General features: G+C 42.7%; 1 protein-coding gene across 2 annotated transcripts in view; it reads left to right on the plus strand.

Annotated features, from left to right (window-relative positions):
* The first annotated feature begins 732 nt into the window (after positions 1-732).
* The window catches only part of PRDM5 (PR/SET domain 5), a 666,844-nt gene continuing 639,798 nt past the window's right edge, over positions 733-27,778 (plus strand). For both annotated transcript variants that reach the window (XM_086962221.1, XM_086962220.1), the window contains exon 1: positions 733-977. In XM_086962221.1, coding sequence (XP_086818347.1) covers positions 885-977 — 93 coding nt within the window. In that variant the 5' untranslated portion in view covers positions 733-884. The remainder of the gene's footprint in view (positions 978-27,778) is intronic.

Genomic DNA, 27,778 nt, shown 5'->3' on the forward strand with positions numbered 1-27,778 from the left:
ACCAGGAATTCGTAATACATAATGTAAAATGAATGACGAAATGTTTAACTACATTGTGTAGTTTCCACAGATGGAAGAACGTGGTTATGTTCATTGTTAAGTGCTGGGGCCAATGGGCAGAGAATTGGTTCAAAGATAAACCGCAGAAGGTGTCAGTCACAGCGTCGTTTGACAAGACCCAGTGAAGTACATCATACATTCTGAATGTGTTATTCAACCTCTTTGTTTTAATGAACAGACATGTCACAACGTTTATAAGTTTAACTAAAATGTTGATCAAATGCCCCACAGAGACGAAAAAATAAATAAAATCCTTAAGTGCCAAGGAAAAGAGAATTGTCAACAGTTTTAAGTAGAAAAAATAAAATTAAACCGACGGGTGTATGGTAGCCATGTGCTTAGAAGCATACATTCGGTAACTTAGTAGTTAGCAGTACTTTTGTGCTCAAGAATTTGAAAAAATACATAGAAAGGCAGAACTTTTTATCTAGCAACATGCATGGCGAGAACAGGGGATGAAGATGGCAGTTGGGGAGTCTGGGGTGCAGGGCTTGTCACCTAGGGCATGGTGTGCAGGTGGCGGGGTGGCATCCCCCACACAGGTAACACACCTCCCTCCCTGGACAGTGCGTGCCATGCGCGGCTCCAATTCGTTTTGGGAAAGACAGTAAACTTTCCTCCAATGGGCTGGAAGCACAGCCTCATTCCTAAGCCGCTGAGCCTCCCCCTGCCCCGGGAGCTAGCAGCAGCAGGAGGGGAAACATGGGAGACTCTAACACTTTCCTTCAGAGCCCCCGGTCCCCGGGCCTCGGCATCTTCTAGCGGCCCCGGTGAGGGGTGAGCCTCTGTCGCCCCCTGCAGCCTCCAGGGCGCCGCGCAGCACCATGCTGGGCATGTACGTGCCCGATAGGTTCGCCCTGAAGTCCTCCCGTGTCCAGGACGGGATGGGGCTCTACACCGCCCGGAGAGTGAGGAAGGTGGGTGCAGGCAGGGTGCAGGGCACAACGCCGCTGGATGCGTGGGGGGGAGCAGTAGGGCGCCGCCTCTTGTAAGATGCTGGGGGGTTTGTGGGCGCTGTTTCCAGATGTTGTAGAGGAGGGAGGTTTGTGTCTGCTTTCCCAGACGGGCTTGCGGCGCGGAGGCGGGGAGGGATGTGCCACGTATCTACACGAGGGCGAGTGTAAACTAATCCCCTGGCCCGTGCTGCCGCCGAGCCCCGGCTGTGGACCGTGCGAGAATGTTACACCGCCCTATTACACTGACAGTCTAGTTGCAGCCTAACGGGGGAAAACTTCGTAGATTTGGTTTTCCGTTGACAATCATTTTTTTTACTCTTCTGCGAAAGAAAACGTTTGCTCTTATGTATGAACTAGTTTTGTCTCATTGTCATCAAATATGAGAAACATTCCGCTAAATCGGCCCACTTCGTAGCTTTGAATGTCAAGCTGAGGAGTAAGGGAGACCAGAGGCTGCTGCGTTTATTTGATGGTTTCCCTTATAGTTTCATGGTCACTGACGATTCGGCTTTTCTAAAACGGCTATTTTCACTTCAGCATGAAAGAAGAGATTGTTTCTACACCGAGACGTTGAAACCGTCATCATTTTGCCTATAGTCTTGCGCATCGCCTTCCTCTAACTTTCCCATCCCGAGAGTACGTAAGACGGAGAACGCAGTTACTGAATACAAGTTATTAAGGGCAGACGGCGACCGAAGCTGGATACATGACCTCTGTTAGTCAGGATTGGAATCGACGCAGTCGCCGCGCGCAGCTTTGGTGATTGCTGTCACTCAAGCTGATCCGGAGAGTGCGCGTGCTATTGTTGTGTGTAATTGGAGATGCAGGGCCTCCTATTCTAAGCCTTTTCCGAAAGATATCAGTGAATATACAGATATATTGTTCTGTACCTCTTACCCGGGTATGCTTATGTCAGGAATGAAATCATTAATTTTAGAGGGAGGTACCCTTGCCAGTTTAATAAACACACTATGGTTAGGTGAACACACAGTTCTGAAACAAATCTCTGCCCAGCCACTTGTAGCTATTGCACAAACAAAAGGCAACCCACCAAGCATAGCATGCTAAATTCGAGCAGTACCAACAATTTTCATTTTTTCATTTTAATTTTATTTTTATGAGGTTTATATACATAAAAAGTCAAGAACATAACACTATTAAAATTTCAAACCAATTTCGAAAAATAGAGAAACATGTACTGGGCAAAAGTAGACCACTATAATCAAAACATTAAGAGGAATCAGAGTTATGCACTTTTTTAATTTATAAGGCACAAGGCACTATGGAAAAGCAACAATTGGCTGTGGGCGGGACCTCAGCACAGTTTTAGGCTGACTGCGATGGAACCAAGGTTGGAAGCTACTAGTAGGCAGTCCCTATAAGCGGGTGACTGGGACAAAAAATAGACCCGGCACCAAAATAAAAGTGGCCCCTGTTAGCAAACCAGATAGTTAAATAAGTGTCTCACATTTGTAAATCAGAGCCGTTTTCAGATAGTAAAGTAAGTGTCTCACATTTGTAAATCAGGGCAGTTTTCAGATAGTAAAGTAAGTGTCTCACATTTGTAAATCAGGGCCGTTTTCAGACAGTAAAGTAAGTGTCTCACATTTGTAAATCAGGGCAGTTTTCAGATAGTTAATTAAGTGTCTCACATTTGTAAATCAGGGCCGTTTTCAGATAGTAAAGTAAGTGTCTCACATTTGTAAATCAGGGCCGTTTTCAGACAGTAAAGTAAGTGTCTCACATTTGTAAATCAGGGCAGTTTTCAGATAGTTAATTAAGTGTCTCACATTTGTAAATCAGGGCCGTTTTCAGATAGTAAAGTAAGTGTCTCACATTTGTAAATCAGGGCAGTTTTAAACTTGTAAAGAGGCACTGTATAAGGTAGTTTGCAAGGTATGGGAGACTGCATGCATTTGTGTTTGCAGTTATTGTTTGTGGTAATATCAGGGAAATCAACAGTAAAAAACAGTCCACCTGGCCATAAGACAGGCCCACAAATTGCTAAAAAAAAATGGCTCAAACACTGATCCGTGAGACAAGCCCAGTGGGCACTGCCTGATTGCCCAATAGGCCAGTCCGACCCCTGTCCCCGCCAAAGTTTTTACCTTCCGGCTTAGTCTCCAATTGCTGGGAGAGCTTCAGGTCAGGCTCCCAGGATAGGGTTCTGGGCATCAGGTATTGCTTCAGCCAGTCCTCATGCATGGCCTACTCCTCTTTAGTCAGTTGGGCCCTCCCGGAGTCAGGAGTATGTCTGTTTTTTTGTGTCACTGACACAAGTAAACAGGAGGCCAATTACTTGCCCTTCCAGGAGCAGTTCTATTTACCTGGTGCCAGTGGGATCCCTGAGCCCTTACAGCAGCAATCAGGATCCCAGGATTTTTCTTCCAGGAGGGCCTTCATCTTCAGATGGAGTCTTCCCAAGTCAAGGAATGTTCTGATGTGGAGGTGGTGGGAGGGCCAGATTTATCCTTTGCATTAGCCAGTTACAGGAAGATGTCTACCCCCACATGTTCTTGCAGTCCCCACTCACCTCCTTTTGTAGCACTCCCATTTTGTCTTTCTGTAAAATTATCCAGGAGCCCCTGTTTCAAGATGGCAGGTCCCAGCTGGCACTAGGAATGTCTATCTTCAGATTTTCGACCACTCGCCATCTGACAAGGTCAATACCGGGTTTTCCTTATACTGTGGCTAGAACCTAACTGTCTATGATGGTCCTGGGTATGAATAGAAGAAACTCTCATTGGAATCTTCAAATCAAAAGAGGCAGTGGTATAGCTGTTCTGCCGACTGTTGCTGTCCACTCCCAGATAGCTAGACCTTGCTAAGTTGTCTGCAGTAACACCCATTGTCCTTTCCTGGGCCCAGAGCTAGGGTAGTTTACTCTCACAGGCAAATATGTGTATCACAACTCTGGAGGTGTGAATGGTGGCATAAGTGGTTTTCCTTTGTACCGTGACTAGGGTGGGCTGTTTAAGCAGGTCTTGGGGAGGAATGTGAGAATCTCTTCCTCCTATCCCCAAGTCAAAATAGGTAGTGTTAAAGCTGTCCTTTGTTCTGCCAATGGCTCTTGCCCACTCTCAGATAGCTAATCACTGCTAAGTGTTACACAATTGACTCCTATTAGCCATTCCTGGGTCCAGAGGCAAGCTTTAGTCCTTTGAAATAGATTTGTGAACTTTCCAAGCCAAGGCTGTTTATTTCAGCTCTGGAAGTGTGATGCGTGGAAGAACTGTTTTTAAGCCCAGTTCAGACTCAGGCAGCCCAAAGTACACTTATACAAAGCTACTTCTCTGCTTTTGTTATCAAAAAATGGATTTCACCATCAAGTCGGATTAAAAACACCAAGCAGGAAGTAACTTAGAAGCATTATTCTATCCTTGTCCTAAGCGAAATGGGAAAATAAAGATTTGAAACCCACCTAGGCCTAAAAAGTATAGCCTGGCCAGATGGAATTCTTTACCGATTTGAAAGGAAACAATGGCGCTTGATTGCAGTCCGTTGCAAATATTCAGCGACAAATTGTTCCTTGGAAAATTATCTCAGAAAAAATTCATAGTGAGGTTCACATGCCGAAGTTACCCGTAGCTGAGGCCATAAAATAAGCTGTTGACTTACAAGCGCTGGCGAAATAAGCAGATTAACCACGTTAGCTAAGCAAGGGTGCACTCCAGGCAAACTCAAGACGAAATTCGTCAGTTGAAAAGGAATGAAATCCAAATGTAAGGTGCAGTTTAAGAAAATTAAGAGTAGGAGATGACACTGAAAGTATATCTTTAGGATCTTGAAAAATGGTTAATAAAGTAAATGTTGAATTAATGGTGGGTCCGTGGGATGCTGAGTCCGCCCGCTCGTCGCCAATTTTATGTTGTCTCCTGGAATAATTTTGAGGAGTCCAGAGATGAGGTTTAAGTAAGATGTATTCTTGTAAGAAGTTCAGCACCCAAGATCCATACAGAGTGTCTGTCTTCATCAGCATCCAGCCTGTAACTGATCAACTGGAGCTTCCAAGAGAGGAACCTTACTACTCTACTAGGCAACAAATTCAATTGAATGATGCAGATTAAAACACTTAACAAGAAACATAGAAAGATAAGTGTATAAATGTAATTAAAGAATACAACACTTAACCTTTGGGTTCTTCCTGTGAGGAAGGTGCAGTTCCATTTGGGAGCAGATCCTTGTATGCCAATCTAGAGAACTCTTTTAATAAGGGTGTTATTGGAGACAGTATTGAAGGTCATTGGAAGTTGAGCAGGATGAGGACCACTGTTTTTCCTCGGTCCAGGATGATTTGAATGTTGTTGGCCGCAATAAGTGCCTTTTCGGTGCTGTGGTTCTTTCTGAATACCAACTAAGTATTGTCTAGAAGATGCTGAAGTTCGAGGTGGGTTGTGAGTTGCTATTTGATGGCCTTCTCAATCATTTTGACTGGATAGGGGAGCAGGGAGATGTGTTGGAATCTGCTCAGTTGATTCCGGTTGACTGTGGGCTTCTTGAGAAGGGTGCTGATTTCTGTGATTTTCCATTCATCCAGGAAAGTGGCGGACATGATGGAGGTGTTGATGATGTGGGCCAGGGTGGTGCTGATTGGTGATAATTGGTGATATTACCAGGTTGTAGATGTGGAGGGGGTAACTATAGGTCAGGTGGGATCCCTGAGTGGATGGTCCATGTGCTTGCCACTTTGTTACTTCTGGTAAGGGTTGTCCATTTTGTCATGTGGCCATCTTGGCTGGTGGCAATTTATTCTCTGGATTTGTGTTGGTTTGTAAAGTTGTTGTAGATGTTTGCAAATTTGGTGTGGAAGGAGTTGAATAGGTTATCGCAGAGTTGTTGGGAGGCAGAGATGTTGATAGTGGCTGAGGTAGAGTTTAATTCCTTAATGATCACAAAGATCTCTTTGTAGCTGTTGGAGCTTCCTTCAATGTGGGCTGGCCTGCTTGTTAGTTCTACCATGCTTGTTACGTTGATGGGTGCAAGGGAGTCCCTGCAGTTCTTGATCCAGTTGTTGAAGTTTGTGATGTTCTTGTCAAGGTTGTCTGTGGATCTAGGTTGATCAATTCTGAGGGAGCTGAGCCGGTCTGCTTCTGTTATTTTGCCCCAGCTGTGGCTTAGAATGCTGAACCAGGTAGAGGTATTGACTTGAGCTGTGTTAATTTGGAAGTGGATGATGGAGAGGTCAGTCCATGTGAGCGGCGTGGTGGAGTTGTATCTGATACTGTTGCGTCTGGTGAAAATGGGTCCAGTGCGTGTCCTACAGTGTGTGTTGGTTCTGAGATGAGCTGGATGAGTTCAGTGTTGTTCAAACTTTCGAGGAGTGCAGTGGAGGAGGGGTCGTTTTGGTCTTCCAGGTGAAAGTTGAAGTCACCAAGGAGAATGCAGGCTCTAAAGTCGATGGTGAGTGGAACGATGAAGTTGGTGATGAGGTTGGTAAAGGTGGCTTGTGGTCCAGGTGGCCAGTAGGCAAGGGTTCTGTTCAGGGTTAAGTTTACCGAGATTTCAAGCTTGAAGTGCAGGTGTTCCATGCATGGGGTGATAATCTCTGTGAATGTTGCACATTTGATGGTTTCCTAGTAGATTATAGCAAGTCCTCTTCCTGGCTTGTGAAGACAGCCCTGGCGAATTATCTTGTAGCCCGCTGGGATTGCTGTTTCGATGTCGGGAGTGGATGAGGGGTTGAGCCAGGTCTCTGTGGTGAAGAGGATGTCGGGTGCATCACTACTCAGCAGGTCCCATATTTTGGTTGTGTGTTTTCCTAGGGATTGTGTGTTGAGAAGCATGCATGCAAATGGGTGTTGATGTGTGGGTTTGCTGTGGTATGTGCGTTGGGTAGGGGTGTTGAGGGCATTATCAATATTTGTGTGGGTGACTGTTGAAGAACTGGCAGAGGGTGCAGGTAAAAGTTCCTATGGATTGGCAGCAGTTGGGGGAACAGCTTCCAGGGTCTAGCGACCCCTGGACTATCTCTAGGGGGTGATCAGACCAGGGTTCCTGGTACTGGGTGCGGTCCAGGTATAGATGGGTGCACACGTGCTTGTCTTTGGCGCGCCCGCTGCACATTCGTGTTGCAGTTGCCACTAAGCAGGTCATGGAAAGTGGGAGGAGTGCAGGCTGCCGTGATGTGATTTCCTGTGCTGATTATTGATGGGAAATTAAGCCTCTTACTTGATTTCTTCTGTAAAGCATCATCCTGATATGTTTTGGCTACAACTAGACTTGTTCAGGTGTGAGGAGTGTCACGCCTCCATGGAAACATAAAAGAAGGATCATAAGAGATGCACCATGTTGACATATTTTTGGCTATGCCATGTTACTGAACGGTTTTGTTCCAATGTTCTAATTAATCATATATATACCACGATCGAGATTGCAACACCATATTTAATGTTACATGATCTGTTATTAATATAGCACAGCACACGGCAGTATACCAGTTCTGCATAGTGCTTCAGTCCATATCATTGTAATATGTAGATAACGTGCTCCTACTGAAACTCCATGTTATATACATCCATAACACTACATATTGTAAATTGGCCAAAGTTCCCCGAACCCTCATGATTCCACTTGGAGAGAAACCTCCCAGCTTAGTCCATCTTGCCACAGTGAGCATTCTATATAGCACTATTTCACAAGAGACTGTTGTCAGACCATGTAGACAAGCAATAACAGCACATTTCATTATCCATATATCTATAGCACCATTGTGAATGGGGATAAATCCCAATTTTTTAATGTAACAGTCTTCTGTCAGTATGTAGTTTGTTTACACTCTATCAAGCATCTTGTCTGTCTGTTAAGACTGTTTTAGTGTCATCCCCCCCAGATAACAATACCTGTGTCATAAATAGTTTTGTAACTGTTCTATACATACATTCCGAAGCATAATTTTCCTTGGTACCAAATTCAATTTATATTAGTGAGTGGTATGACTGTCTAGTCAATCTTGCCCAAGAAGGATGCAATATAGGTGACAAAGTTCTGTTGGCATAAACATAATATGCAAAACGCCAAATATATCTCAATGTACATGTTTCTAGGGAGCCGTCCTAAACAGGGTTAATGGCATGCCACATCTTTAGTATCTCATTTGCTCTGAAGATAACAGTGAAACAATCATGTCCCTTTAAAATCATATGTCCAGGTTTAGTAGTATACTCAATAATTGCACAAACTATATTGTGCTACTCTCACATAGATCACTAGCAATCAACAGTTCTAGCTGTGTGTAATAGAAATGTATTGCTACTTTTCAAATGCAGTCATGCCCAAATTGGCATGTCAGTGTGGCCATCCATTTCAGCCTTCGCAACCACTACTGGAAACATAAAATTGAAAATAAAATAAAATGGTGTGCATGAGTGGTGTAGAGGAGAAAGATGTCAAAGCCCTTATAGTATCATGAAATCCTGAAATGCTACCATGTGGGCACACGATTCTATTTCTCAGTTTCCAAACATCCTCCTGTCAATAGAGATTAACGAGAAAAAATATGGTATCCTCACCAGTTAAAGCATGTATGGGAGATGGGGAAAAGGAAGATGTGAAACCCTTCTCAATATTAATTGTACAGAAAGGGAGACAGCCTGCAGTGGCACTCTTGTTTTGGATCAACATACCAAATGGTAATAAATGTGATTGCGCTTTGATAAGAGTGTAAATCCCCAAATGAACTATTAGACATACTCCCAGGAGACAAATCTGAAGGCAGTAGCCATCGACCAGAGAGCAGCCATGAACTTGGTGAGCTGCTCATCAACTAACCATATCTATATGTAACGATCTGATCTCTGTTTGTACATCTGTAAAAAGAAGCATTTGCAGTGCAATAGGTCTCGCATTAGGAAAGTTTGAGCTATTGGTATTGTAAATGACACATTTTTTTATTCATGTGTTGGTTTTGAAAATAGTGAAATTAGTAGCTTTGTCATTTGCAATGCCAATAGTTATATCTTTCGCAAATGTGACACCTATAGCATTTGTAATGCAATATGTGTTGTATTTACGTGACTTAGATGTATTGATATTACCAATAACAATGGCTTTTTTAAAAATAATTAATACTTAAATAAAAGATATTGTAATTTATAATGGCAATAGCTTAAACTTTTGTAAAAAACTTTTGTGAAGATTATGTTCAGTGTATTTTATTGTGACGAAAATCCAAGAACAGAAGTGAAATATTAACATCTTTTTGTGACATTTGTAATAAAGTTTGAAACATTGAGAGAACATATTTGAACCAGTTGTTGAATGGTTGCACAGATTGATGCTGTGGTGGCGCTGAGTGATGTTGTCGTGGCGACAAGTGATGTTGTGGCGTTCAGTGATGCTGTGGTAGCGCATAGTGATGTTGTGATGCCCCTGAGTGATGCTGTGGTGGTGCTGAGTGATGCTGTGGTGATGCGATAGATAGAGTGAGTGCGATAGATAGATAGAGTGAGTGCGATAGAGTGAGGGCAATAAATAGATAGAGTGAGGGCGATAGATAGATAGACAGACAGACAGACAGATAGATAGATAGATAGATAGATAGATAGATAGATAGATAGATAGATAGATAGATAGATAGATAGATAGATAGATAGATAGATAGATAGATAGATAGATAGATAGATAGATAGATAGATAGATAGATAGATAGATAGATAGATAGATAGATAGATAGATAGATAGATAGATAAAGTGAGGGCGATAGACAGATAGATGGATGGCGATAGATAGTGAGTGCGATAGATAAACAGATAGAGTGAGGGCGATAGATAGATAGATAGATAGATAGATAGATAGATAGATAGATAGATAGATAGATAGATAGATAGATAGATAGATAGATAGATAGATAGATAGATAGATAGATAGAGTGAGGGCGATAGATAGATAGATACAGTGAGGGTGATAGATACAGTGAGTGCGATAGATAGATAGATAGATAGATAGATAGATAGATAGATGGATAGATAGATGGTTGTGTGTGGTTGTGTGTGTGGTTGTGTGTGTGGTTGTGTGTGTGGGGTTGTGTGTGTGGGGTTGTGTGTGTTGTGTTTGGGGTTGTGTGGTTGTGTGTGGTTGAGTGTGGTTGTGTGTGCTTGTGGTTGTGTGTGTGTGGTTGTGTGTGTGTGGTTGTGTGTGTGTAGTTGTGTGTGGGGGAGTTGTGTGTGTGTGTGATTGTATCTGTGTGGGGTTGTGTGTGTGGGGGGTTGTGTGTGTGGGGTTGTGTGTGGGGGGTTGTGTGTGTGTGGGGGGGTTGTGTGTGGGGGGGTTGTGTGTGTGGGGTTGTGTGTGGAAGGGTTGTGTGTGTGGGGTGTGTGTGTGGGGGGTGTGTGTGTGTGGTGTGTGGAGTGTGGGTGTGTGTGTGGGGGGTTGTGTGTGTTTGGGGTTGTGTGGGGGGGTTGTGTGTGTGTGTGTGGGGGGGGGGGTTGTGTGTGGGGGGGTTGTGTGTGTGTGGGTGTATGCGGGATGTGTGAAGGGTGTGTGTGTGTTGGGGGTTTGGGGTGTGTCTCTGTGTGTGTGGGGGGGGGTTGTGTGTGTGGGGGGGTTGTGTGTGGGGGGGTGTTTGTGTGTGGAGTTGTGTGTAGGCTTGTGTGTGTGTGGGGTGTGTATGGGGGTGTGTGTGGGTGGTTTGTGTGGGGTTGTGTGTGAGCGGTGTTGTGTGTGGGGTTGCATGTGATGTTGTGTGTGTGTGGGGTTGTGTGTGTGTGGGTGTGTGTGTGTGGGGGTGTGGTGGTGTGTTGGGGTGTGTGGGGTTGTGTGTGGGGTTGTGTGTGGGGGGTGTGGGGTTGTGTGTGTGGGGTGGTGTGTATGGGGGGATTGTGTGTGGGTGTGTGTGTGTGTGGGGTGTGTGTGTGTGGGATGTGTGTGTGGGGGTGGCGTGTGTCTGTGTGGGGGGTTGTGTGTGTTTGGGGTTGTGTGTGTGTGGAGTTGTGTGAGTGGGGTTTTGTGTGTGTGTGGTTGCTTTTGTGGGGGGGTTGTGTGTGGGTTGTGTGTGCGGGGGATTGAATTATCATTTAACTTGCAACCGAGCTGCTTCTGTTCACAAGCTTGAAAGCAGCAGTTACATAAATCGGGAGCTGCAGCATGCCCATGGCTCACCAGTGCATGTTGCAAATGAAACAAAGCATAATGTGTTTGGATCGCATTACAAAGAAAGGCAATAAAAACACAGGGTGGTAAATTAGGTATGCGGGCAGCCTCGAAGCCAAATGATGTGCGATGTGAAGGAGGGATATGAGGACAGCAAGTAAATAATTTTGAGGGAGGGGGAGAGTGGTGTATGCAGATGGGGATTAAAGAGGTAGTGTTTGAGCAGAGATTGGGATATAAAACAAGAATTGGGTCTGGATGGGCGAGAGATAGCGGAAGAGAGAGGGGGCTTGGAGAGAATCCTATTAGCCTAGCTTAATTAGCAGTATTTGACAAATCCTCCATTAGTGTCAATATGTATGCCAAATAAAGCTGAGAAGGATCCCGGCTGCTGTCTGTCTTTTGAATTGCTGGCGCGGGAGGGTGGGGGTCAGGCATGGGCTAGTGGGGGGTTGTTTCCTGGGCGGCCTAGGGGCAGGGGGGGAGGGAGGCATGCGAGCAAATGCAAGGCTCTTTGCGGCTTGAATGGCGGTGCTGTCTGAGGGGCAAGAGGTCTTGTGCCGCACTCGGGCAAGGACATCACGGAGCTGCGCAATGGAGCTCCACTCCCGGATGTGGGGGGTTCACAATTAAGTGTAACAAAGGTTTCGTAAAAAGTGACGGGACGAGGCGGCGTCTTGTGGGACAGTGGCGCGCGTCAGAATGGGGCAGGGTTGCCATGGTGCTCAGCAACATTAAAAGCAGCAGAGGGGAGGGGGCGATCACAAGGAGGTCAGGTGCGAAGTCTTGGATAGGCGGGCACACGGGAAGACTTGGGCGCAGGGAGGGGCGCTCGGGAAGGGTTGGCTGGTTGCAAATTGTTGGGGGCTCAGTTGAGGGTTGCGATGCTTGGATAGGGCCCGGGAGCACAGGGTGTGGCTGGGCAGGACAGTGGGGGAGGAGGGATCAGGGGGGCAGGTGGCGGCGGATGGGCGGAGCAGCCGCCACAAGGGTGATGGGTGCAGGGGTGCCGAACAGATAATTTCCCTCAGCAATAAATGGAGGAAAATAAATAACGGCACAGAGTGAGCGTGGCCAGGGGGACCAGGAGCGGAGGTGTGCTCTTCCACGGGGCCGGTAGGGTTGCGGTTGCGCCCGGGGCAGCTGAAGAACCTGGCTGCAGTGCGCATAGTAGATTGGCAAATTAATAGCATGGGGGGCTGAAGGACGTGAAGGGGGTGGAGGGTGATGCTGGCCAGGTGGTAGAAGTTTGAAAGTCGGGGTGGGCATGCTAGGCACGGAGGGAGACAGGATTGCAGGAGATGTGTGGAGAGGTGCGCATCCTGCGGCGGGTGGTAGGGTAGAAGGGGGCAGGCTTTCGAATAGTTAGAGGCTCATTGAGGGTTGCAGATATGGGACTGGGGCTCAGGAGCAGAAGGTGTGGCGTAACAAGACGGGGGGCTATGCTTGGAGCTGGGGCTCAGATGTCTGAGGGAGGGTGTGGGGAGGGTCGCATGGCGCAGGAGGAGGCGAAAGGGGGATGGGTGCAGGGTGGGTGACAGAGATGCGGAGGGTGTCCCGGACTGCGGGGGTTCAAGGAAAGTGAAGGAAAGGGGGGTGGGGAGTGGGGGGGTCGGGAGCACGTAGCGGTGGAAACAAGTCACGGTGGGGTGGGGTATACTTCTAGACAAAAGTACAAAGAGTGCTGTTTAAAGGGATCGGGATGGATATGCGAGAGATTCGTGCATATGTATTGGTTGATGTTTACACAGGTTGGTATGGCATTCGAAGAAGACGGCGATTTGACCTCTTAACTATTAACACTCATTAAGTGCCGATTAAGGTAGGCAAAGGTGCAGGAACGCCTGGTAGAGAAAGACACTTCACTGGGTTCTGTAATATGTTTCATGCATTGGGTTATAATGTCGATGGATAAATAGAGGTAACTTGCTCGGTTAATACTGCTAAGTAAGTATTGGATGCGCGAGAACGTCCCGTCAAGGCCACTGTAAAGACAGCGAAAAGCGCACTAGGGGCACCAATTAGGTAGCCATGGAAGATGCAGCGTCAGGTCAGAGTGCAGGGTAAAGGAGGGAGGGACAGCGTTGGGGGAGGAGGCCGTCCAGGAGAAGGAATGTATAGAGATAAGGATATAGGAGGAGGTATTGGAGCGGGCGAGGGCGGACCAGTTGGTGCCATTCGGAAATAGCCTGATGACTTGAATGCTGTTGGGTGGGGGGGTGGTGGGACAACAGGAGACATTTGGAGCCAGGATGGCGGTCGAAAACTTGGGTTGGGCCGCACTGTGTAGGGGCGGGGGGGCCAGTCTTCAGGGGGGAGATCCAGGGGTGCGGGCACCGTGGAGCGCCCGCTCGTTTTTTTGTGCCTTCACAGTGGTCTGCCCAGTTCCTGCAGTACTTGCTCCCTGTATGGGACTATCTGCAGGAATGTGCAGTTGTCCCTCCCTCGCACCTTTATATAGCAAAGGCTTTAACCCAAAGGTGTCACATCGCTTCACAATGGGAACAGTAATGATTCATGGGGAAAAAAATTACAAGTGAACAAATTACAAAAGCGAAGGTTAACTTACATGAGGCAAAAGTGACAATTGTGAGCAAACAAAAATACAAGAGGTAGCAAACGGTACATTACAGGAGGAAAAGTGACATGTTTGCAAGTTACCGAAAGCGGAAAAAGTACAAGCAGAGGAATAATTCTGCAATAAAAGGCAGACACTCAAACACAAGAACAAACGTTGTGTAGGCATTGGTCGCATGGCAGGGGAGGAGGCGCAGAGGGATGGGCTCAAGGAGAGGCCTTTAAAGGGGAATTTTCCAGGACCGCGGGAGGCTCAATGGAGGCAAAGGGATGGGGGGGTCAGGGGTTGGGAGCACGAGGTTTGTGCATTAAAGAAAGGAGGGTCGGAGTCTCAGGGCGAAGGGATGAGCAATTTTATTTATGTTTTTAACGTAATGCGTGCGAGCCAGGAAGTGCTGCCTGGCACTCCCCTTTCTATATGCATGAGATCAGTGGAGCTATGTCTCATCGAGGAATAAATGCTTCACCGCTATCCTCCAGCAAACAAAGTGACAGCTAATTAATCGACCTCAATGGTAATTAGCGATGGAGATGCTAACAATGAAATGCATTTACATTTCAATCAAGAATAACGAAGAGAGGGAGGTGCAAGGGAAGGAGAGGTGGAGGGCGGGGGGGACATGAGAGGTTTTAAAAGGCGCACATGAGAAGGGTTTCAAGAGGACAAGTGGAGGTAGCGGGAAATCAATGAGGGATTTACAGAATGGCTGCAAAATAAGCAATGAGCGAGGCGAGGGGAGGACACTCAGGGAGAGAGAGGGGTGGCAGGGATGGGGACAGAGAGTGGGAGGAAACATAGAGAGACAGGCAGAGATAGAAAATGGGAGGGATTGAGAGATGGAGAGAAAAGGAGATCACAGGCAGAGAGAGACAGAGGAGGTAGGCTAAGGGAGTCTGCGAAAGAGAGAGGCAAAACGAGAAGGAATTAACAAGGGGGTGCGGCATGCATAATCCTGATCTAGGAGAAAGCCCAGGGGAGCTTTGAAGCTCTCGGAGAATGCGAGTCACAGCCTAGCGGCCGTGAAGTGTTGAAGCAGTGGGCGGGGAAGCACAGGAGCAAATGGTAAGGGCAGGAGAAATGCTGCTGGGAGGAGGAAGGCTCGGGCAAGCTCGTGCACGAGAGCACATGCACTCATGGAAATTCGCTTTGGGAGAGCTTAGTTTAACTCTTGGTTTCACTGCTATAGACTTGTCCTATTCATTCCTGTGGAATGGGGAGGAGAAATGCTGCTGGCAAGAGGAAGGCTCGGGCAAGCTCGTGCACGAGAGCACATGCACTCGTGGAAATCCGCTTTGGGAGAGCTTACTTTAACTCTTGGTTTCACTGCTAAAGACTCATCCTACTCATTCCTGCGGAATGGAATAGGCCGAGACCTAAAAAGGGGCTTAAAACACTTATTAACAATGTAAAAATGCATTGCCAAAGCCAATAAGTCTTGCAATGGCTTTTCTTTTCTTTTTTTATTATATACCGATCTGAGTTGGATTGGTAAATTTTTTGGGGATTCTGGAATGCCCAAAAAACTTGAAAAAAGCAAACTGAAGCCAAGAGAACGATTTTTAAGAACAGAGGCAAACAATTGTGTGCTCTTCTGCCCAGGTCAGGAGCAACCTCCGCCAGTACTGCGGCAATCACACCTGCCCTCCTCACCCCCAACTCCTGGCTGTGGGGGCGAAAAGAAACAAACCTCCCTTACCTGCCCAGAGCAGATGCTGCTTCTTCCCCAGGCAGTTATGGCTGGGCAGGTCACGGGTGAGCGCAGGAGGGGGGCGGGAAGAAAATCAACATGGACAACGGGGGAAGGGGGCTGGAACAAAAGAAATGCGGACAACAGGATGGGGCAAAAAAAAGACAACATGGACAATGGGGCGGGAACAAAGGGAATACGGATCACGGGAGGGGGCGAGGAGAAAGACAACACGGACAATGGGGAGAGGGCAACAGCAAAGGGAATAGGGACAACTGGAGGGAGCGGTAACAAAGAGAATAGGAATAACGGGAGGGGGCGGGAAAACAGACAACACAACAACGGGGGAGGGGGCGGGCGGGAGCAAAGGGAATACTGATAATGGGAGGGGGCGGGAGCAAAGTGAACAAGGACAATGGGAGGGAGGTGGGAGGAAAGTAAAAGACAACAGGAATTTACTAAAGAAGCAGAAGCAAAGAAAATGTACTGCAGGTACCAAAATATATAGCCAGTATCGAAAGGATCTATGCAGCAGGAGCAAACACCAGGGCAGAAACAAAACAGCCACAAGGCGGGTCAAATGTACTCTATCCTCGAACCAAAACTATGGAATTGATAAATGTGGACCAAGTATCAATCACTGATATTGCTGACTTTATTGTTGCAGTTGTTAATGAATCGAATGTGCTTGAGATTTTGAGAGTGGTCTTAGGAGGATTTAGTCAGTCAAATCTTAATACAGTCTACAAGTGTAACTGCTGTTTGTAATGTTTTTTGTGTATAACCCCTTTCTCTGAACCTGGCTACCATATCCTGTTTTTCTTTCTGTAATGTGAGGTCAATGCTGCAGTTACATTTGGCTTACAATAGTTCCCCAAAAAGTATTGGGGTCAGTGGGTGACTACTGCAGGAATCCTGTAAAGAATTGATGCTTTACTTGTTCTGAAAAGAATAGCGCAAAGTTTTGTGCCAGTGGTATGGATCATGAGGTCTAGGAATTCTGCCTCTTCTGTGCTAATGTCGTAGGTTAGATTTAAGTTCAGACTGTTATCATGTAGTCCTTCAATTAATATTTTGTAAGCTTTTGTTAGCTTTTCCAGATGACCAGAAGATTGTCTATGTAATTAATCCACATTACAACAGGATTGTCATATAGGTAAGGAGTACTTGTAACCTGCTCCTCCCATCAGCCCAGTAATAAATTAGCGCAGCTCAAGAAGAAGTATGTCCCCATCGGTATACTATGGACTTGCCTGTATACATATTGTTAACCATAAAAAAATTATTCTTCAGACAAAAAGCAATCAGACCAAGTAACAATTTCACATAGGGCAAATTCCTGAAGGCCGTAAAAGATTTTGGTAGGGAGATATCGAAGGATGGGCACTGATTTTAAGTTCTTTTAAGCCTTTTATAAAGTTTAAATCTGTCTTTTCATTCTTCCAGATATGTGAAAACTTTGGTAAAATTTGGGTTTAATGAATTGTGTATCAGGAGGTGTTACCCTCTTTTAACCTTCTCTTTTTTTCTTTTTAACAAATATGAATTTTAACTATTTATGACGTAGGAATATTTTGTCTGCTCGTACTTTGTCCGATTCTGTTTGCATTTTGTTTGTATTGTTTAAAAGACTATGGTCTAAATAAACAAGTTTCTCTCTAAAAAAAAAAAAAAAAAGTAACAATTTCAGTGTGGAACAGGTATGACTGTGACCTTGCACTTTAAAAATGTCTGCATACTGCAATGCCCAAATCATGTGTTGTGCTTGTGTGCAAGCTATTGACATCCAGTTTAGAGTCACTTTCCCATTTGATATCATCAATAATCCTAAGGAAATCTTTGCAACTGGAATCATAGGTGTTCATATACACACACATATCTAAATATATATTCTGTAAAAATATAAAAACAATAATTAAACCATGTTAAAAAATATTTGATTTAAAATATTAACAATGACATAAAGTTAAAATTAACCTACATACATAAAACAAAAAAAATAAACTAAACTAATTTACATTTTACAGTGATGCTATGCAAATATTGAATGCTTTAAGGTAAATGTAAATGTACAGATAATATATATATATATTTATATACATATATATATATATATATATATTAAAAAGAAATAGCAACTAATTAAATTAATAGCATTAATAGAAAAATCATTTTAAATAGGAATATATTGTTTTAAGAATAACACAAACATTTTAATAACAGGATATTAAAAAAATAAAAATGACGGTCAACCATCAATTGGAAAATAACTAATATAACTGCAATTAAGAAAAATATAATAGAAAAAGTGTTATACCTAGCATGCATTACATTTACTAATATCACTTCAATGTACAGAAAACGAGGGAAACTATTGGAGCCTGATTCACAAAGGTACATCTAGACCTGTAGTCTAAGCTTAGATCTGAAGTCTCAGACTCCAATTCACATAGGTAAACTTAGACCTGAATTCTAAGTTTACCTTACTGAATTGGGCACTTGGGCTTCAGGTCTAAGCTTAGACTTCAGGTCTAAACGTAGACTTCAGATCTAAGTTTACCTTTGTGAATTGGGCCGTGGGACTTTGGAGTTCTTACATTTACTGTTCCCTTTTCAATCTAACTGACAATTGGGAAAGTGTTGGACTTCTGAGGGGTTTGATTTACTATTCCCACTCTAGTTTAAGTAACAATAATGAGGGTGTTGAACTTTATAGGTGTTAGATTTACCATTCCCACTCCAATGTAAGCAATATTAGGAAAGGTGTTGGGCTTCAGAGGGGTTAGATTTACTATACCCACTCACGTTTAAGAAACAGTAGGGAAGGTGGTGGACTTCAGAAGGTTTTAATGTACTATTCCCACCCCAGTCTAAGCAACAGTAATGAAAGTGTTGGACTTCAGAGAGGTTAGATTTACTAATCCTACTCCAAACTAAGCAACAGTAGGGAAAGTGTTGGACTTCAAATATCATTATTAAATACACTTCTAAAAAAAAATATTTCATGTATTAATTATCAATTAAATATTTAAATAACTGAAATATTAATTGAAAAACAATTTCAATTTGAAATAACTCCAGACTTATTCTCCGACAAACCCAATTACCTGCGACTAAAATATAAATTACTAATTAAATTATAAAAAGTAAAACATACATAAAAATCACACAATTAAACACAAATTAAGCAATTTACATGGTTTTCACAAATTAAATATTTAACAAACTGCTACTACATTATATATTGCTAACTAAATTTAAAGGAAATTAAGTCACAGATTTAAAATTCCAAAACTATGCTTACATTTATGTATAATGATTATACTGAGAAAACTACTGTCTAAAATTAATAATACTAATATATATGAAATTAATTTAAAAAGGGTTATCTATTACAACTTTATTAAAGTAAATAATTTTAAATATAACAACACTCTTAAAAATTATATAGTTTACAAAAAAAAAAAGTTTCTTACCTTTGATATTGTTTTCCACTATATTTTTCTAAAGGCGATAATTTTGCTACGATATTCATGTCACACGATATTCTGGAATCAATATTTTTGTTATTCACAATTTGGGGCTTTGGATGTCTGAAGCAGAAGAGTCTTTCAATTTGGTTGTGTATCATCAGTATATTGGTAGATTTTGATGTAAGATGCTCACTTTAGCATTTGAAGATGTTAGCGGACAATATGGTGAACTCGGGGACTCTTTAGGTGATTGAGCTCATTTGGGACCTGTAGATGCCCATGTGAATGAACTTTTGCTGGTTGTAAAGGTAGGAAGAGAATCCAGTGAAGTACATTGCTGTAAATCTAATTTGAGACTACAGGGTGTGGATTAAGGTGAGATTGTTGACACCATCAGATGAGGGATCCAACAATATCAGGAGGCAGTGGTCATCTTCCTTTATGGTCAGGAACTCAGCATTTGCAATGTGTATGGTAGTGGTCTCCACGCTGAAGCATTATTTAAAGCTTATACGAGTGTCATATAGAAGATGTATAGCAATGATGTGATCTTGCAGTTGAGCATAGTCTGCTTTTTTGGATGAAATTGTCAATAAAAGTTGGGTGAGTGATGACCGGGTAGGTTGCTAGATCATCAGGGTCTAGTGTAAGTTTCTTTAGGAGTCAGAGAATCTAGCTTGCCATGATAACCATGATTCTCTTATGAAGAGGTCATAAAGTTAGTTAGAGGTGATGAGGTCTGCAATGTCTGTTGCATGGAGTACTACAGAGCAAACAGTAATAAGCATGATTTTTTATGTGTGTTCAGTAGTTTGAGGGTTTGTGGTAGTTAGTGAAATGTTTGCAAGATTGGGTAGTTGTGGTGTGTGAATTATTTGTGAGTGTTTGGGTCATCTAGGTCGGGGTATGATTGTGGGGATTGGCAGTACAATATGCTGGTTTCAAGATTGGGTCTTTGTGCTGTGCAAATGTGTTGTGAGGGTTTGATTAATGTATGCCAGGGTATGATTGTGGGGATTGGCAGTACGAGGTGCTGGGGGAGACACATGCCTAGATCTTACTTTGTAGGTTTCAGTGTAACATGGGTTCTGGCCCAGGGCCCTTCCTATTCCTAGCAGGCCCAAACCGGCAATGCCCTTATCTGTATTCACCCTTTACTGGGAACATGCAGGCAATTGGACACTCTGAGGCATTGATTTTAATATGGAGCTATGTATACACTTTTTTAAGGGAGGCATGAGCTGATGCTAATTGATTCTGTATCTATGCAATGTTTGATGCCAGAATTTAAATCGCTTGAAGATTGTGAAGGCACATTTGTGAGATCTCAACCTCCTTGCCATAATCAAGTGTTTGCTACCACATTCCTGCAAATTGTCTGCATGATCCTCTGAAAAATGTATAACAGACTGCCTGTATGAGTCTAACTGTAAATCTTAGAGTTCTGTTTCTATATTCTGTTACTTGTGGAGACATATTTTTGGAATGAGGATGATCAGGGGGCATGACCTCTGCTAGAATCAGAATAGTAAATTGACTCTAGACGAGGGAAGTGTTATCCATGATACCATAGTGGTTTAAGTGTGCTTCTTTGGCTGCTCTGCAGCACAGTTTCAATATAATTTGTATAATGATTATGACCCCAAGGTTCCATGCTCCGTTTACTGAAGTTAGCGATCTTTCGAAGGATCCCGGGCTTTCAATTGGGACTTACAGTTTACCTAGGCATCTCCAGAGCAAAAGCAATGCCTAATGCCAAGAAGGTGTAGCCAATTGAAATGCATCAGTATTTCCGCTATCCAAAACAATTAATCAAGCCCATGTAAAGTTTTGTTTAGTTTTTATCCAGATACATCACCTGAACTGAGGTAAATGAACATAAGTTACATAGGATTCAACCTAAACCTTAGGACACTCCACAGGGTCCAATATTTGTCTTCAGAGCTATTGAATTTGCAAGTTAGGAAAGATCAGATCAAGGTTTTAGTCATTCTTAATAAATCTACCTGCCGATTCTTGTTTACTGCCATTTGGCCAATATGTCAATTAATATTGATATATTCAATGAAAGCAATGCAGAAGCTCTAAACCCATCCACATGCTTTAATGGTCAACATTTGCATTAATCTATTATGCTTAAGCCATTATTGACAGTTCCCCAGGCTCTTCCAACTTTCCTTGTTTTTGTGATGTTCATTGATAACCCAGCACCCTATCATGAGAGAATGTCAGTTAGACAGTGTCATTGATTCTTCCATGAAAATGGAGACATTGACTTAACTCAACAAGCATTCACAATTTTTTTTATCTGTGTGTATCAAGATGTTTGTTTTAAGAAACTATATCATATACTGGTGATAACATTTTGAGTTTTATTACAGTTCTTACTAAGAACTCCATCATCAGTAAACGTTGAAAATATCTCAAGACTACGGGTTCAACTGCTTGGATTCCACTATTGTTTAGCTACTTTTCATCTAATTACATTACATTTGTGTAACACTTTTATTTATAGATCTGAAATTCCTTTAAGTCTTCCTCTTTTCACATCTTTTAACATGCACCCAGCATACCAGTTTATACTTTAGATTCTTCAGCCAATTTATCTTGCTTCTATTTTGAGCTGACTACGCTTCATTGTAAATCACCTTCCTGTCTATCTTGTTTTGTCCGTGGGGTTTAACTTTAGAAGCAGCAACCTTTCTTTAATGTAGATTATAGTGCCATTAAATTACCTTACTATCTTAAAATTTCCAACACCTTTGACTGTGAGTAATGGTACCGTAGCCTCCCAGAATTCTATGTATTAGGAAGATTAAATGCAACCAGCATGTTATTTGTCCATGAAAATGGCTTTGTATGTAAATTATGTTAACATTATATTTTAAAATTAACCTAGCAAATGGTCAGCCTTCAATGTTCACCATTTTCTTGTAAGAAAATTGTTAGGTAAACCAACAATCAAATATGCTCATGTGGTAATGCCGCTTATATGTTACTCCTTTGTAAGTCACAATTTAAGCATGCTTGTTTTGCAAGCAAAATCATTATCTCATTTCAGTGCAAAGTGTGAATGTTCTAATATCCACCATATCAACATCTGTTATACTACAGCTCATTTAGAGGCTTCCATTTCTGTTTTGTGAATATTGAGCAAAATATTTGTTTCAACATTTCAGCATTCTCTCTTCTTCCACCTGTTTGTCCCTTTTTTCATTGATACCTCATACGCTTTGTTTCACCATACTTTAATTACATAGTTAATTTATTTGTGTTGTGTTATAAGCATTTGTTTAGTGCAATTTTCTCCTTTTGCTCTTTTAAATTCTTGTTGACAGGAGTTAAGATAGCCTGTGGACATCGCATTTGATTATCCTTTATATTGATTGACAGTGACTCATATTGGATAATAACTGTCTAGATCCTGTCATGAATGTCTATAGTGCATTATATGTATGTGTGTTGTGCCGGCAGACTTTTCTGACAGACTTTATTGTTTGTTTACTCTGCTGGTGTGCATTTTTCTAGTTGGATTGCCTATCCACTTAGAAACCATTATTTTGCTACTTTAGGATAATTTTATGTATATGCACAAAGGAAGCAGAGGCTTCTTGATGCTGTAAAATAACACGACTGATTGAACAAAAAAGCTACAACCAATCAGAATAGACACAAATAAAGCCTAAACCAATACACAAGCAGGGATACAGAAGAAATAAACAAGGACTAGAGTTTACTGGCTAAAAAGATAGTTTTTTAGAACCTTATGAAACCTTAACAAGCATCTCAATGCAACAATGCAAGGAAGAAAGAAATCCATTCCATACCTTGAGCACCAATGCAGAGCCTGCCCTATCGCCTGAAGCAGCTGTTCTAGTTTTTGGGTCTCCTAAAGCAAAAAGATGGTAAGCCTGCAGCTGTTGTTGCTATCTGTGCAATTCTAAAATAGCCTTCACAAAATCCAGGGTCAAATGGTAAAGAAGAAGCTGAGCGGCAGCATTTTGCACCATTTGTAAACAGGCCAGTAACTTTGCAATATAATTCGGACAAAGAGACTTGTCAGAATCCATCAGGACTATAACTCTGGTATTTGATGGCGAAAAGACATCAAGGACAATGTCCCCTTTAAAGTTTATATTTGCAGGAAGCAACTGCTGGTCAGTTTTTCCCTCTAGGTTTACAGGTATAGATCCTTCTTATAAGAAAGTTGCTTACTGATTGAGTGGTATGTGTGTCCTTCTCAAGTAACATGCCCAAACTCTTTTCAGGTCAGTCCTTGGTAGCTACGGCACTGAGATGCCAGGCCTACCTAATGGAAAATATGTCAAGTAATAAGCAGTACCAAAACAGTTAAAAAGTCAACCACAACACAATAAAAAACTCAAAATCAATTTAGAAAATTCAAGAAAAATGTAATCAGAAAAATTACACAAAATTGATTACAATCTGGTAACGGTAACTGGAAATATAAAAGTACATTTATTTTCCATCAAAAAGTTTCAATAAATGGTATACTATCCATATGTGCATTTGGCAAGTACAATGCGCAAGTTAAGGCCCACTGTGGTGCCCTGGGTACCAGTTATGCTCAGTAGTTTGACCTGGCCAAAGACTTTACCTTCGTACTACGGGCTTGATTTACAGTTTTGTAGATGGGTTAATCTGTCAGAACATGACGGATATCCTGTGTGCCTTATTACAAATGCTTGACAATATAATGCACTTGAATTAAGGAGGACAGTCTATCCATCACATTTCGTATGGAGTAAGTTGTCTGCAAACCTCTAGATAAGGCCTTTAGACTTTGTTCTGGCGTTCAATATCCACCAGTGGGGCTAAGCTGAATGTTGTGTCTTACAAAGTCCTCTCAAATTCTGATGCATGTTGGAGGACGTCCAGCTGAAGCGATTGATTTTGATGGGAAAAGCTCAGAGTGGGAATATGTAAATTATGGGTCTGCTGAAGTCCTCTTGTAGGCTGGATACCTAGAGTGCCTCTGACTTGTCCTGATTTCTATGTTTGGGCTTATCTCATTTTTGGAGCTCAATTTTCATCAGCAGTAGAAGTTGGGAAGCTGTAACTGGGCTGGGTGAATTGAAGTTGGATACCTTAGCCATGAGTCTGAAGCCTTTTTCTTGGTGACAAAAAGTTCCAACTGGCGCAAATCTAGTTTTCTTGCTGCTGAGCTTGCATTTATTTCAGGTAACCTTAACAGCAGCCAGTCCTGGTCCACCAAAGTCAAAAATATTCTAAGTCCCAACTTTTTCTTCTTTTTGGGGGAACTCCTGCAGATCACCCAAAGGTTTTCGGGACTCCCCAGGACAGAATATAGATACCAGAGTTCATCTCAGCTTTGGCCACTTTTAGGGTCCAGTCAGGGTCTATTTGTAACTGGTCATCTGGTCGCTTCCAACAAAGGCTTCCATTGCTCCTGTAGCCATACCGGAGGGAAGCCAACTGACCCTAGGAGTCTACTTCTTAGTCCTGAGTACTAATGCGAGTATGTGCAGCCTTTCTAGGTCTCCACACATGTCAGACAGAAGGTGTTTTCCTCTTCTAGAAATGCAATGATAAGCAGGGGTTGAGGAGCCACTTTTGTGCAGCTAGTGGGAGAAGATAGCTCCTACACCAAAGAGTGAGAAGTTCATACGGGCAGATTTTCTCCCTTTTTCTGTACACTTTGCTTGTCTTACCACAAACTATCCTACAGCGCACCATTCTCAGGGAAAATCAAGATGGCAGAACCTCTCTCCCTAGGAGGAGGCTAGTGACCCACCCAGGGGTATGTCCATGGTAATGAACAGTCCCCTCCTACCTATGCATACCAAACTGGCTCTGGGATCAACTTCCTTCCCATGTGAATGGAACCAGGATGACTGACATACACCCTTGCATCAAAATGTCCTTCTTCCTAGTATTACCTTATTAACTGTGAATTGTCAGACCTCACCCTTCTCTCCTTCAAGTTAATGAAGTTCATGAACCCCCGTACAAATGACCGATTGCTGAGATAATCGGAGTTGCCTTCCTCACACCCAGAGCTTACTGCCAAAGTCTGATGCCATTGTTTCCGTCTAGGAGCAGCTTCACACCTACTCAGAGGGTGAAACACTGGCAGGGAGGAAAGCCAGTAGGAAAACATTCATTGGACTACTGGACCTTTATGCAGGAAAAGTAAAACTTTTTAAGTCATTTTTCCTTCAAAACTCCTACTTCGTTATTGAAGTGCATTTTTAATAAAGTAAGAACAACACTGGTTGAATGTACCCTGTAGCATTTTTCCAAACAATAGTTTCGAAAATAGCATTTTAATTACATTTTAACTTTTCTCATTGAAAATAGCCAGTACACCTATAAAGAGAAAATAGCTTTTGGGGGCTAGTCACTGTGTAACATTAACACCAGTCATTTCTACATGTTCTACTTTTAAATACTAGGCAACTTTCCCTTTGGACTGCAATCCCTACTTAAGGGTCACGTATTTAGTATTTAAAAGTAGGGTTTTCTTTCGTCAAAAGTTTTTTTTTTTACAGGTCTGACTGCAGGTGTTTTTGTTTCAGCAGTAGGACTACACATGTAGACCTGAAGCCAGATTTCCTAGTCAGTCTGGCAGATGGAGTAATACATGATGTAGTACACCAGTGACATTTAGCTTCCTTGCCATTGGTATACTTCCAACACCATACACTATGGCCTTACTTGAAAGGTAAACATGCAATTTGGGTTTAGCCAATTTATCATGTTTTATGACTCGAGCATATACACTGGGGCCTAAGTAGTAGTGCTCTAGTGAGCATAGTTCATAAACCTGCAACAACAGTCCACAAAAAATATAGGCATTTTTTTAACTCATCAAAACATGTGAAGTTTTTGTATACATTCTGAAGGCTCATGAGGGATCCCATAATAGTTAGCTAGAGAACAGAGTTCGAGTTTTGGAGAACATTTTTGGTAGTTTGAAGCTCCTCCTTTGCAGGGTTGAATTTTATAAAGTTGACTGACATCTACTAGCACACAAGTGAATGACAATTTTCAAGATGACTGGCTGCATTGACAATTCTATGGCCCTAGCTGTGTGGCTGTAATCAAAGATCTGCTGAGTATTATCAGCTTTAAGTGTAGACATTTGTTGAGGTCTCTATGATTTCCATGTATTTGGAATAGTTTGATAAAACATGGCTAATAGTTAAGAGAAGTCCTAAAAAGTTAGCATTGCTGTTCATTCCATTTTGTCCTTTCTGCACTTTTGAGTTTCTCTTTGAAAAATTATAAAAATAGGACATGAATTGAACAATGACCTTTATGTCATGCTCAACGCCCCACCAATGTTGAGCACAAGGTGGCAGCAGCAGAATGAAGCAGAGGTGAGTGCCCTCCTAAATGTGTACACATAGGCAACAAAGGGAGGAGTGGAAGAGACAGATAACTCTGCAGCCCATGCAACAGCCATGGAGAAAATGGCTGGATTCACGTGTTCACATTCTTATTGCAGCTAAGGTGAATGGTTTGACTTAGGGCTTATCCTTCCTAAGTAGGGATATTAGACTGTTTTCCCTTTAAAACAGCCAGAAGTTTAAGGTCCTAGAGGGGGGATCTGGTATGTGACAATACTGGAAGGACTTTCTTGCCCTGCGTTTCATTGGTGGGTGATTAGACATTGTGAGAAAATCACATAGGAGTCATAGAAGGATCAGTGGACACATCCAAGGTAAGCCCCTGAAACAAAGAAGTGAAGCAGCCCTGATGGACTATTTACCTCTCCACCTTCAAACCCAATATGGGATGGTGGGTGATAACCGAAAACCAGGGGAAAGACTATTCTGTTGTGGGTCTGACAAGAGTAGAGAGGAAATTTATGGCATCAGTCAACAGGGTGCACAAGAAGATCAACAAAGGTGAATCTAAACTCAACATTATTTAGGCAAGGCTGAAATAAGAGTTACCATGTTTGAGATTGCCATCTTGAAGGTGGAGACTAGATTTCCCATAATGGATAACGATGTTTCCCAGCAAACGTTAACCAGTGATAGATTTCCGCAGTGTGCAGCAATCTTCATCCCACAAATATTCGGCAGGCTTGAACGTTTAGAGAGCAGGAGGAGGATGCCCACTCTATAGCCGTTAAACGGGCCCAATATGGCAGAATACAAACAGCTGAAGGGCTCTCTGAGTCTTTTCTCATTTCAGAAATTTACCTGAATAATGAGATAATGCCCATAAAAGTTAGGAATGCATGTCAGCTGCCACCATGGAAGTTCAAGGAGAAGGAGAAGGAGAAGGAAAGGTTTTTGAGCTGTCCTGGTGGTTCTACAGGATGAATCTCCTAGAAACGGAGTACTGAAGGGTGCCATCAGGAAGAAAGACACTCTTCTTCAAAAGCAGAGCATTTCACTGTGCCCGTACTAGAGCTTGGCAATATCTGAGACAAGGTGTTACATTCAGGAGGTGCAAAAATCATCCATTGGAGATTTGGCCAAAGCTAGGCTACTATTTCAAGCCATACCTTGAATACTGGTGGATGGGAGACATAGATGTTCACACAGGTGAATGCAGCAAAAATATACGTGAAGAGTTTCCAAAATCAAACAGTGACCAATTACATTAGGTATTGGCTTGCAATTGGCATACACGCGAACTAAATAAAAAAAATGTGGAAGTCTGTTTTGTCCACTCTTGGGTTACTAATCTGACTCGCTCTCCAGTGTGGTAATAAACTATCATAAAATATTTTCTAACATAAATATTATGTCCTTAATATCATTTACAAAAACAATTTTTTTTATCTGTCCCATTGGAATAAATAATAAAAAATCTGGTCTGAATTACACTATATTTTTGTAAACAATATTTTAGAACACAATATTTGATTCAGGTGATATTCTGTGTAGTGTGCTGACATACATCCGGCTCTCTACCCCTAGCCCATTCAAAGGGGCAT

Source organism: Lissotriton vulgaris, chromosome 3_1, assembly GCF_964263255.1.
Source record: "Lissotriton vulgaris chromosome 3_1, aLisVul1.2, whole genome shotgun sequence".
Classification (NCBI taxonomy): Eukaryota; Metazoa; Chordata; class Amphibia; order Caudata; family Salamandridae; genus Lissotriton; species Lissotriton vulgaris.